Source organism: Crinia signifera, chromosome 3, assembly GCF_055691185.1.
Source record: "Crinia signifera chromosome 3, ASM5569118v1, whole genome shotgun sequence".
NCBI classification, from domain to species: domain Eukaryota; kingdom Metazoa; phylum Chordata; class Amphibia; order Anura; family Myobatrachidae; genus Crinia; species Crinia signifera.
In genome coordinates, this window is record NC_139219.1 from 155,013,757 (window position 1) to 155,028,050 (window position 14,294).

The 14,294-nt window shown below is 39.2% G+C and overlaps 1 protein-coding gene across 1 annotated transcript in view; it reads left to right on the forward strand.

Annotated features, from left to right (window-relative positions):
• Positions 1–14,294, forward strand: part of TRDN (triadin) — a 427,364-nt gene that overhangs the window by 153,138 nt on the left and 259,932 nt on the right. Inside the window, exons 11-12 of the mRNA XM_083174940.1 lie at positions 5,108–5,167; positions 7,880–7,939. Coding sequence (XP_083031066.1) covers positions 5,108–5,167; positions 7,880–7,939 — 120 coding nt within the window. The remainder of the gene's footprint in view (positions 1–5,107; positions 5,168–7,879; positions 7,940–14,294) is intronic.

Genomic DNA, 14,294 nt, shown 5'->3' on the forward strand with positions numbered 1-14,294 from the left:
GTTCTAACCCACATAAAAAGCTATTGTCCTGACATAATTTTATTACAGGAGACCCACTGGAAAGCTGGTGAGGACTCAACACTCAGAGCGACATGGATCGCGGAATGTATCTCTGCCCCATACGTTACCAAATCTAGAGGTGTAGCTATCCTTTTCTCGAAAAAACTGATATACTCAGTCACTAACTCTATACTGGACCCTGAGGGCAGATTCTTACTCCTGGACGTACAGGTAGGAGACTCAACATTAACAATCTTAAATGTATATGCCCCAAATGCACAGACTTCAAGCTTCCTTTCACATATTTCTCAATTATTAGCAGAACGGGCAAATAATCCTTTGATTATTGGAGGGGACTTTAATACTGTAAAAGACCCTGCTCTCGACAAACTACCCCCCCCACGAGCTACTACCTCGAATACGTGGACAGCCTTTAATACTTTTCTCGCACAGACGCACACAACTGACGTATGGAGACTGTTTCACCCTAGTGACAAAACATACACCTTTCACTCAGGAGTTTATCACTCATTCTCACGTATTGACTATGTTCTGGTGGCAGATACGCTGGTATCCTCGGTCACATCGGCTAATATAGGAGATATACTGATATCAGACCATGCCCCAATAACTATATCTTTTAACGCCCCTGCTACAAACCCGTTGCATAGGACGTGGAGATTCCCCTCATACCTCTTCCACTCAGAGAACTTTCGCCAATACCTGAAACACCACTGGCTAGATTATGTTGACAACAACATTGACCATTGGGACTCGCCAGTTTTGTTTTGGGAAACTGCTAAAACAGTAATGAGGGGACATATTATAGCATATGTGGCAAAAAGGAACAAAACTTCCAGAATGCAGTATAACTCCCTCCATTCCAACATGACTTCTTGCCTTAACCTCTTTATCTCCGACCCCTCAGATGCTAACCATACTGCTTACAAACAGGCAAAACACCTCCTTGAAGATTTTCTGTTATTGCAGGCCCAAAAACACCTAGATTTTACCAAAAACAGGTACTATAGATGGGGCAACCGCACTGGACGCCTTTTGGCAAATCTGACTAAGCCTTTTAACCGAAGGAGCCATATCACATCCATAAAACAATCGGCCAACTCCCCACTGCTAACAAGGACAGAGGACATCATAGAAGCATTTCATTCTTTCTACACTAACTTATACAAAAGCACCCCCCCAGATCACCCACGAATAGACCAATTGCTCAAAGATTCTAATCTACCAACTCTCTCTCAAACACAATTAGAAATGCTGGATAAAGATATCACAGCGGAGGAAATCATTCAAGCCATCTCATCTCTTAATTCGAACAAATCTCCGGGGCCTGATGGCTTTTCTGGGGAATTCTATAAAATGTTACAGTCAGAGATCACCCCTACGCTACTAGAGCTCTTTCAGGGCATACATCAGACCCACCCTCCATACCCCACGTTTAATGATGCCTACACAACTTTAATCCCCAAACCTGGACGGGACCCAACAAAAATAGACTCATACCGCCCCATTACCCTCCTCAACGTGGACTGTAAACTCTTGTCAAAAATAATGGCGACTAGAATACAGTCTTTTTTCTCAGAAATTATATTGCATGCTCAAATGGGATTTGTGGCTGGGCGACAGTCAGTGAAGGGCATCCGAACGGCCATAGCCTCAGTAATCGCCTCTAACCTTAACCCTACTGCCCCACACATGCTCCTAAGTTTAGACGCCCACAAGGCATTTGACACAGTCTCCTGGCCTTTCCTATTCTCGACCTTATCGGCTTACTCTTTTGGACCCCGATTTATAAATTTGATCAAATTCCTTTATAATACTCCAGATACCTCTCTATTACTTAATGGCTCTAAGAGTGCTCCCATACAAATGCATCGAGGGACTCGCCAAGGCTGCCCACTCTCCCCAATATTATTTAACTTGTCTTTAGACCCTATCCTTAGACTAATTGAGTCCTGGCCTACGCTCAGGGGAATACAGGTGGGCGCTGAGGAGGTCAGATCAACTGCCTTTGCAGACGATGTTTTAATCTACATATCAAATCCCAAAACTTCCCTGCGCCCATTGCTGGATCTCCTTGGTGATGCTGGGGGCCTATCTGGATTTCAAATTAACTGGGACAAATCAGAAATTCTCTACTTAAAACAAGGCTACATACGACCTAAATGGGCATCCCAGTTGCCTATGAGATGGGCTAAGGGCAAATTGACTTACTTGGGCATACTCCTGCCTAAAAACATACAAAACCTATACTCTTACAATTTAACCAGAACTATCAAAACTCTCACTAGAGACTTAAACAAGATGAAGCATCTACAGCTATCCTACCTAGGCAGGGCTAATCTACTGCGTATGGTTTATTTTCCTAAAATCCTATACCAGCTCCAGGTCTTGCCCTTTCTATTAACTAACACTGACACTCTTAATATCACGAAACTATTCCGCAATTTCATTTGGAATGGAGGGAGAGCTAGGATTGGGATGGTCAAGCTGATGCAACCTAAATGGAACGGTGGTATCAATTTCCCAAATATCAAGATATACAATCAAGCAGCAGTCTTCAGATATCTGAAAGACTGGTTACTCACGAACTCCACATACGCAAATACCTCCCTAGAACAAAACTTCTTACCCCATATCTCCCTGACGGCTTTTCTACATCTCGAAGACAAAGATATACCCCCGGACGTATATACCATCCCCCTATTAATGTCAACTAGGAAATTGTGGCTAGTTCTACGACATTCCTACCAGCTAAACCCAAATCATTCAATACATCTTCCTTTCCTGCGTAACCCACACTTCCAAAATGGGAGTGCTTCAAATATATTCTCAACTTGGAAAAATGCGGGACTATATAGGGTAGGACAGCTAATAAATAAAGGAACTCACAAGCCACTTACCTTTCTTGAAGCTTCTAGAAACTATCCAGTCATAACCACACTTAACCTGAACTTTATTCAGGCACAATCATACATCGACAAAATATGTAAACTCATTCCTGACAATAACTGGGATAATGATTTAGATAATGTCCTCCTGGCCCCCCCCCTTACCTAAGAAGGCGATTTCCACTTACTATAAATTTCTTCATAAACCATTTGACTACTCAGCACAACGTACAGGACTACATCAGTGGTTAGACCACTTTCCCTCCCTCAGTACGGACACTTTAATAAAAACCTTACAGACCTCGATAACCACCTTCCCGATGGCCAGATTTACGGAAATGTACTTAAATATCTTTCATAGGTCATATATCTCTCCCTCACGGGGATACCAAATGACAATACTAAATACCCCAGAATGCTCAAAATGTGGAAATCCACGAGCAGATCTTTACCATTGTTTCTGGGGCTGCCCACTGGTACTGAAGTTTTGGACTGATGTCCGGGACTTCGCCACTGAGCACCTTGTGAATTATGCACCACTTACTCCTGAATGGGCGATTTTTGGTATCCTTCCAGAGGAGTGTAGAATACCCAGACCGGTCAGGAAATTAATGCTGGCGATCTCATCGGCTGCTCGTAAAACAATCCTTCAGGTATGGACTCAGCCCTCCCCTCCGACCTTGGCGATGTTCAAAGATAAGCTGTTCTTTATATTCCATATGGACTGGTTGGAGGCATCCCTCCAAAAAGAGACGCGCACCCAACGCTTCTTTACTACCTGGACCAGTTACATGGAATCGTTACCATCATCAACCAGACAAACTATTTACCAATGCTTTAAAAACACGCGATGGTATGAGGAACAGACGCTGCTTAGGGACCCCCCATTAACTCTAGAATAGTATGTTTCTCCTATCCAAGCTTAGCTATCATATGACAGCAATTTATTAAGACGATATCTAATGTGATACTTGCTCTTCATAGAATTGTAGTACCATGTGATGTTTGAATATACAATTGTATTAACAGTAATGTTTTGATTTGATATGATGCTTTGACACAATAAAAAGTTGTTAAAAAAAAAAAAAAAAATCGGGTCTGGGGGTGCATTTAACATTGGAATCAGGCATCAGGGTGCCTGTACAAAGTAATATCAGGTATAATCGTATCGCATGCCATTATAATGGCATGCTATGCTATGCGATATTAAAATTGTACACTCTGCCCGGGAAAGCCTCAAATCGGGTACAATCGTATCGCATGCCTTAATTAGTGGCATGCGATGCGAAATATCGGGCGCCAAGATAATACACAAGTACCAAAATATGTTTTATGGGTGTGCCCACAAAAACGGTGACTGCGCCCATGGAAATGCTGGTTGGACACCTGTGAACGCATGTATGCCCATGCCTGCAGGGGCGGGCGGCTGATGTCACATGATGACAGCGCCCGCCTCCATTTCGGACATCATCATGCAGGATGAAAGTATGTATAGACTTACTTTTATCTTCGAAGGGTGGAAAAATAATTGGATGGTGAGTGACCATTGGGTGATTTTTTAATCCCTGTGGCCACATGCGAGTGGATATGTCAGCGTTCACATCTGTTATCACAGTTATTACCCAATTTTATTAGCTAAACTGAACTTTCCAGGCCCAAACTAGCACCAATGAAATTTCTCCATTGTGAGACGAATAAAGGAATAAAAGGAATTCTATTCTAATCTATTCAATGTGCAATCCTTCTAGTGAGTAATAAAGCATTCACCCTTGGTGGGGATAGTTCAGCTTCAATACTAAATATTAACTGAATTGCTATGCCGTTCAGTAGCAGGGCTTTTCTTATAACTGTAAGCCCTAAATATATTTCATACTGTATCTTTGCATTATACAGTAATTCATGTAAAGTGAATGAACATCAATATCTAATGTAAATCCACATTTATGGTCGCTAGGTAATGAACACCAGTCTGTACTGCTGAAGCATGTTGATCTTTGAATTACTCATTTACTATTTACTGTATCTGCTGTTTCTGGATTCAGCTTGCTATTTTTATCTTCTTGTAATGAGATATTACCAATCAATTTTGTTACAAAAATACTGGATACAATTGTAACACATGTTTTGTTTTTCAATCTGTTATGCATTGACATGTGCTACAGTCACTTGTTTGAACATCTATATTTGTCTCATTGCAGTAATTGCCAAAGAGAAAGCTGAACAGAAGGAGAAAGCACAAAAGAAATCTGCAGCCAGAAGTCAGTATAAAACACTAGTTTTTTTTTCTAGAAGTAGCAATTTTAGTAATAGAACAGAGATATGTTTTAAAGATATTCTCTATCTCCAAGTCAGCAATCATCTCACTTCATAAACCACTGGAGATACAAACACTACTTCGCATTGCAACACCAAAAATTAAAGTCAGAAAGTACATTTCCAGCACTTGGACCAATTTCTCCCTATTATATATATCGGAAATGAAACCAAATATAGGGCCTAATTCAGACCTGAACACAGGACAAAATTGTTATCAAACTGGGCAAAACCATGTGCACTGCAGGTGTGGCCGATGTAACATGTGCCAAGAGAGTTAGATTTTTGAGAGTTATTTTGTTTCTGTGCAGGGTAAATACTGCCTGTTTTATTTTTGCAATTTAGATTTTGCTTTGCACACACCTAACCCAAATCTCCTGCTCTCTGGTTTTGCAAATTTTGAAAGCAAATTTGACCTGCAATCAAGTCTGAATTTGGTCCATAGGCTCTGATGCAGGGCCAATTCATGGTATAAAGGTACCACAGACACAAGCCCTCCTTGGTTGCAGTCATCCTCTTATTTAAACATTTTTTTTGTATTTAATTTTTTTTACAAAAAAAAAATCCAAAATGGTGGTATAAATGTACACATGCTTTTATTACAAGGCTTTAGTGGTGTTTAGACTTAATAACATAACAAATGTTGTTTAAAGGTAATCAGCATGTTTGACTGGGTCATGAAGAGCCCACCAGAAAGATACAGTGGCCCTTTTTAAGAAATGTGGTCTGCCACCACAGAGGCTTTTCCAATCATTAGAGGGCCCTTTATAAATATGTATATACTTTGTGCAGTATAATCTACTAAATTATGCACTTTAGTCAAAATATCATAGTCCTGGGAATGTTACCAATATATAATAATAAAGCACATGATTGTGAATCTGTCTATCAGTGACATGCAGTGAGGACAATGGCTGAGGATTCCCTGGAAAGTACCAGAACCAGATTTGCACACAATATATGAGCCCTGGGGTACATGCCAGCATTATGCACATGTGCAGCTGTATACACTGCTGGAGATTCGCTGAGTTTTGATAAGAGATGTACAGAAAAGTTAGCCAGGTGAGGCACTGCACTGCCTCTCCTGCCATAGACTTTTTACTCCAGAGTTTTGACTATGACTATGAAAATTATTAGAATAATAATCACCTGCCTCACCCCACCACACGCCACTGCTGTCTATATATATATATATATATATATATTGAACCACAATCTATATACTTTACATATGATAGAAGACCTCCACATATACCAGCCAGTGTCTAAAACACTATGTTTATTGTATTAGTTCTAATGCATGCCAATGTAAAAAAATGCCGTTTATGTATTACCACTGCAATTCATTTTTTTTTGTAGTTTGCAAAATGCAAAGCACATTAGATCTGATACCCAATCACTAACTTTGATAGTTGGGAGGGTGAATCTTGTTGTAGTACCTATGTTCCTGCTCTGCCAGTTAACAATCCCATTAACAGAGTAGAACATAATTTGAGTGAATTGTCAGGTACTTGACTTTAAAGAAAGGATTGGGGTTTTCAGAGAGTGGGCACATCAGAGATTACCCCTCTATACCTGAGGGCCAGTCCGACAATTAGAAAAAACATCAGTGAGGTTACTCAGAAGTGTACACTACTGTACATTAAGATCATGGCAGGGGCGGATTGGGCCACCGATACCGGGCAATTTCCCGGTGGGCCTGTCCGGATTTGTCTGCTTTCCCCACTGACTGGGCGGCCACCGTCTCCCCAGGCCGCGGCCGCTAACCGCAGGAGGGACTGGGGAGGCTGCCAGTGATAAAGATGGTGGCAGCTGGTGGTCCTAGGGGAGAGCTACTGCCAATGCCCAAATGCAGCAGCTCCTCCTCCTCCCATGGCCCTTTGCGGTGCATCACACACCGTGCACGAAGTGAAGTCCTGCTGCCTAGGCTGTCCTCCCCTGCCGAAACTGTGCTGTCCTCCCTGGACCCCGTTAGCGCAACCCCTCCGTTAGCACAGCACAGCAAACCCCTTAACACCCCCCACCCCGCAACCCATTAGCACCACAAACCCGGTAACACCCCCCCGCAACCCATTAGCACAGAAAACCTGGTAACAAGAGCCCCCCCCCCCCCCGCAACCCATTAGCAAACACCCACAACCCAATCCCCTTCCCCCGGCTGGTGTAGGATTAGAAGGCTGATAAATAACTTCAAGATATTTAGCTATATTGGCACAATACTTGCTGGTCTCTTGTCAAATACAAACAGAATAGAGAAGTAAAAATGTCACCTTTGAACATGATACCAAGCTGAAGCATTTAAATCAACCAAGGAATTTCTTCTGAAACCAAAAATTACCAAGTCAAAATTGTGTATTTTTCACTTGAACATTACAGTAATCTGATGAAAAAATCTGACATGATATTCAGTAGCTTGTATAAAATCCTGAAATTTCAGTAAGTTTTGTCGACATTTTATATCAACTGTATATTTATTTGCAGTATATATATAAAATTTTATGTTCAAGTAGCCTAGTAAAAAGTTAAAAGGCAAGATCGTCAATGAATGCAAATGTATAAGAAAATGTTAGCCCCTTTCCCGCCTTCTCCCCAAAATAGGTAGATTTGATGAGAAAATTGTCCTGTGCATAAATTTCTCATATTAATTTGTGTTTTAGTAAGTACACTAGAAAAGGAGGAAATTAAGGGAAAAGCTGAAAAGAAAACTCCAGTAAAAGGTAACTCATTCTGTTCATATAAGAAGCAATGTACAGTATATAGAGCAGAAGTCCTCAAAGTCGGTCCTCAGGGCCCCACACCGTGCATGTTTTGCAGGTCTCCTCACAGAATCACAAGTGAAATAATTAGCTCCACCTATGGATCTTTTAAAATGTGTTAATAAGTAATGAATGCACCTGTGCACCTGCCGGGTGACTTGGAAAACATGAACTGTGTGGGGTCCTGAGGACTGAGTTTGAGCAACACTGGTATAGAGAGTATTATTTAAAAAAAATTATATAAATTATACTATATATGTATCACAACTACGATATAAAGAAATTAAACCCCCAAACAGCTTGGTGTGGAATGTTATCTATGCTAACCCTTTGAGTGCCAACATCTCTGTTAGAGATGAACAAAATATGAGTAACAACATCTCTGTGACAGATATGCAAAATATCGACTAAAAATGCCAGAGTCGCTCACATTTGCTACATGAATTCAGATAAAAAATATTATATTTCTTACAGTATATGAGATAAACATTACATTATGAGGAATATTTGCTTGGTATTTTTCACAAATTCAGTTGGCACTTAAAGGGTTAACACTGTAGAAAAAATGATGTCCAATGAACAAATATCTGCATATAATGCAAGAGTATTCTTAATTATTTTTATGCTTTATATCTGTAAAATTTAGTTTGCGCAAATATATTTATTTTTCATGGGTATAAAGTTAATGCCATGGTTTGCAGTATCATATTAAAGAGATTCAATTTAATATTGATTTAGCATTATTACCATAATTATTAGATGCTATTTTGGATATTAAAAGAGGGTCAACACTTGAAACTATTTATTGTTTTTATATATATATATATATATATATATATATATATATATATATATATATATATATATATATATATATAAAATATGGTGCAGAGAATCCATATAATGCATTATTTATACAATTCAAGAATTATATTTTCCTTGATACATAACAAAATAATTACTTTGTTTACAGTGAATTATTTTCACAATTGCAAATTGGCTAGACCTTTGACACATTGGACCATGCATACGCACTAAATCAGTCTGAGAAATTAATTATGTTATATTAAACTGTTATACACAAGCTACTCATTACATGTTTGATATTGAAAATATAGATGTTTTTGCAACTACATAAAGTAAAATGAAAGAATTTCAATAATTAAAGAAATACAGTGTCCATTGTGTCATCTCACTTACCTCTTCACATGTCAATCAAGTATTAATTACCACATTTCTGGTTTATTTGCTAGCATTACCATGCTTTCCACTATACTATATAATACATTTCCCGTGAGACACAATTTCATACTACAGGCTGGAAGTAATGTATTGCGAGTATGGCGGCCATGCAGGATGCCAAATTAATTAGAAGGTTTTTTAAGGGGGGCAATAATTTACAAGGCAAAACCATGCTTTGTAAATTTTTAAAAAAGACCTCCTACCCTTTCTATCGCCCGCTCTAGTATTTCTTCATTTTAAATGGTCCCCTTATATCGCTGATTTAGATACCTCAGTTCGAAACTCCATACTGCAAGCCTTTGATAAGACAGAGAGAACAATCTATGACTCATTTACACTTTCGCCCTTAAGTACCACATTTATTTGAACCATGTTATCTGGACTATGATTATTTACCTCTCAATTCAAGACCCCCTCTCACTTGAACTTAGCTCCAAAAGATGTATAATCTCTACTGGCTCCCCCCCCCCCCCCTCCCCATATCCTATATGATCTCCCCTCCTTGTACCTGTCTTTGTCTGTGTCAGTGGTTATGTCTCATAAGTTACCAGAGTATACTGATTAATAGATATATGTGTAGGATTGTTATACAACATATATTGTTATATTATTATGGTTCTCACGTACTATACGCTTTCCCATATGAGATACATTCACCCAAAGGGTATGAATCCTCAGTGATGTCCCACCCTAACCAATTTATTCCCCCCTTATCCTAAATACTATTTAAGGGTGAATGGACAAGTTCACACAAGGACCATTACCCATAATATATTAATATACTTATATAAGGGACATATTACAGTTTTATAGATGTTGTAAATTATTAAATTTACCGGTTATGTGAGAATATGAAACACCTTATTCATTATTGTCAATTTTCTATATTTGTATTTGTATGGTGTGATACATTCTATACATGTATTTATCTGCTTAGAATTTATATTCCTTTATTTACTGTTGAAAATTCAATAAACCGTTAATTAAAAAAAAAAAAAGACCTCAGAGTTTAACTAGCATCCTGCATGGCTGTCGGACTTGCAACCCATAACATCCAACCCTACGCATTAGCAGTACTTACTACTATTAAAAAGTTTAAATACTCAGAAAACATGCTAGTCTTAACACAAGTTTTATAGCAACTTCCAACAAGTCTTCAGAAGCTTATTTTGTTATTTTCTAAAATGATTTAACTGATTTAATCCTGCTTTAAAAATGTCAAATGTTATCAATAAAAGGTGAAAATACAATGCATAATTTAAATACCATCAGAAAATAGCACAGCTTATTAGCTTGCATTATATTTGAGAAATGGCTGAAATAAAACAAGAAACCCTACAATTACATATAAAGGAGTTGGAAAAGATTGCTTAGATGTTTTGCAGATCTTTTATTGTTGCTGCAATGCATACGCATCACAGCAGTCATGGCGTTTGATCACAGGAATCTCGCATATGCATGCACCTGCTATCCATTTGCTACAATGAGCCCGCTAACAGGTGCATTTCAGTGTTGTATACCACAAAGCGTATGCATAGGGGCACCACTATAATACATAGCGATGAAATGCATAGCAGCAATGATTCCCTACAGGTAAAAATTCCTGAAAATGTGTTATTTTTCCTGAATTTTGCATCAAATTCACATTAAGACTAGTGTCGTACTGGCCCACAAAGGTACAAGACAAACCCCCAATGGCTCCCACTGCCAGGGGTCCTAAACCTCCTCTAGGGATTGGGTTACAGACAGGGCCGGCAACAGAAATCTTGGGGCCCAGTACACTGATATCTCTGGGGCCCCCCAACGACACACCCAGATTTTAATAACATTGAATGTGTTTTTATTATTAGTGACAAAAATGATAATTAATATTCACTATGCAATATAATTGTGCAGGGCAGATGGGAGAGCGCAGCATTGGTTCATCCTATGGTTAGCTCTGTTGTGTGATGTCACTGATAGCCGGACAGGTGACCAGACTGAGGAGGGGGGGGTTACTGGATTGGGATACATGTAAGTTTCCTTCCAGGAAGCCAGGTGGGCAGGCAGCACCTTTATAAACTAGCCATGTTTACATCCCCTGAGCCCCTCAGAGCCTTGGGGCCCCTCACAAGCTTGGGGCCCGGTACGAGTGTCCCCTTTGACCCCCCCTGTTGCCTGCCCTGGTTACAGATTGTACACTTGAAATATACATTATGCATATGTTACATTAAACTGTATATGACTATGGTTTATTTGCTGTTATTAATCTGGTACATTGTCATGAACATACTAGCAATATTATATATATATATTTGTATAAGCAATACTTTCTGGGTGCCTTCTTGATAACAGAGTGGATACAACATGAAGGGAAGCGGCACTCCAAATATAATCCAAATGATTTATTGTAACGTTTCGATGCCTAATGTGGCATTGTCCTCAGACATACAAAAGATAAAACAAAGTGATTACCTTATAACACCAACAGGCACAAGAAGTCTCGGGGGTAGAAGGAGTCTGAATGCAGTCACCGGGCATCACGCAGCATGCCCAATTTCTGGTGGCAGAATAATAGTGTCAGCTAAACCAGAAATCACTTCCGGAGCTGATCACTATCACTGACACCGGCGGGTCACGTGACCGCTGACATCCCGGTCAAGCATCAGGATGCAGTTTCCATAGTGACCTTCCATCACCATAGTAACCAAAAAAACAAAGACATGAGCAAAAATGACAGAGAAAAACCAAGTCATGAAATATCTTAAGCACTTATTGCATGATACAACTATAACAGATCCCAGCAGCATACTTATCATAATATTGTAATAATTATACCAAAGCAGAAATGCCAGAATATTCATTCAGGCCCTTGGGGGTTATAGTACCAAGGTGAGCTATCCAATGTGCCTCACATTGTAAAAGTTTGAGACCACGATTCCCACCATGAATTGATGGTGGGACGTGGTCAATCATTCGATATCTGAGTGTGGTTAACCCATGCGATGCCTGAACAAAATGTTGTGCCATCGGCTGATCACTATTGCCGGTGGCTAATGCTTTTTTTATGGCAGAGCGGTGTGCCGCTATCCTCTCCTTAAAGGAGCACTCTGTCTTGCCTATATAAACAAGTCCGCAAGGACAAATGATCTTGTATACTATGTATTTATTGTTACATGTAAGAGCGTGTTTAATAAAAATAGTTTTACCGGAGTGAGGATTACAAAATCTATCTCCGGCAATCTAAAATTTACATGTCACACAGGTACAATGAGAGCAACCAGGTTTTAATATTCTAGCTAAGGGGCATCAACATGGATATCGTTTTTTATATATATAATATTGCTAGTGTGTTCATGACAATGTACCAGGTTAATAACAGCAAATAAACCATAGTCATATACAGTTTATATATATACTGTATATATATAATGGTTAGCCAAGCCACTTACGCATGAGCCCGGTTGCTGCATTATGCCGATGAGCCCTTCATGCCAGAATTTGACAGTGCTTAAGAATTAAACTAGTAAATTCAAAATGCAGTTCAAATGTGCTGTACTTACAACTTTGGTCACTTTTTTTTTTGGGAATTGTTCCTTCTCAGTTGTACCTAGATTTCTAAGCTGTCCTTAATTGAACCTGACAGTTCAACACATTCATCAGATGTGCTAGACATATGGGAAACACACTTGGCACATGCTTGCATGTGTAAGATCATGATTATAATGGATCATCAGCAGATTTGTGATCTTGAAGAGACTCAAACCTGCTTGACACAGGCAAAAACTTGAGTTGAATCCCTTAATCTTGCAAGTTCAGAAGTTACTTTTGTGTAAGTTCAACAAACTACTAAAGTCATTTCAAAATGTTTTGAAAGTCTGGATATCTACAAAACCTGCACTGTTGGTGTGCCTTGGCTGGATACGTCCGAAGTGCATAGACAATCTATGGTAGTCAAATCTTTCACCATCTCAAGGTCCCTCAGTATGACAAGCAGTGATGTTGTAGGCTTTAATAGGTAGAGTTTGCACCCAAGGATTAAGAAGACTGCCTATCACCATAGTAACCAAAAAAACAAAGACATGAGCAAAAATGACAGAGAAAAACCAAGTCATGAAATATCTTAAGCACTTATTGCATGATACAACTATAACAGATCCCAGCAGCATACTTATCATAATATTGTAATAATTATACCAAAGCAGAAATGCCAGAATATTCATTCAGGCCCTTGGGGGTTATAGTACCAAGGTGAGCTATCCAATGTGCCTCATATTGTAAAAGTTTGAGACCACGATTCCCACCATGAATTGATGGTGGGACGTGGTCAATCATTCGATATCTGAGTGTGGTTAACCCATGCGATGCCTGAACAAAATGTTGTGCCATCGGCTGATCACTATTGCCGGTGGCTAATGCTTTTTTTATGGCAGAGCGGTGTGCCGCTATCCTCTCCTTAAAGGAGCACTCTGTCTTGCCTATATAAACAAGTCCGCAAGGACAAATGATCTTGTATACTATGTATTTATTGTTACATGTAAGAGCGTGTTTAATAAAAATAGTTTTACCGGAGTGAGGATTACAAAATCTATCTCCGGCAATCTAAAATTTACATGTCACACAGGTACAATGAGAGCAACCAGGTTTTAATATTCTAGCTAAGGGGCATCAACATGGATATCGTTTTTTATATATATAATATTGCTAGTGTGTTCATGACAATGTACCAGGTTAATAACAGCAAATAAACCATAGTCATATACAGTTTATATATATACTGTATATATATAATGGTTAGCCAAGCCACTTACGCATGAGCCCGGTTGCTGCATTATGCCGATGAGCCCTTCATGCCAGAATTTGACAGTGCTTAAGAATTAAACTAGTAAATTCAAAATGCAGTTCAAATGTGCTGTACTTACAACTTTGGTCACTTTTTTTGGGGGGAATTGTTCCTTCTCAGTTGTACCTAGATTTCTAAGCTGTCCTTAATTGAACCTGACAGTTCAACACATTCATCAGATGTGCTAGACATATGGGAAACACACTTGGCACATGCTTGCATGTGTAAGATCATGATTATAATGGATCATCA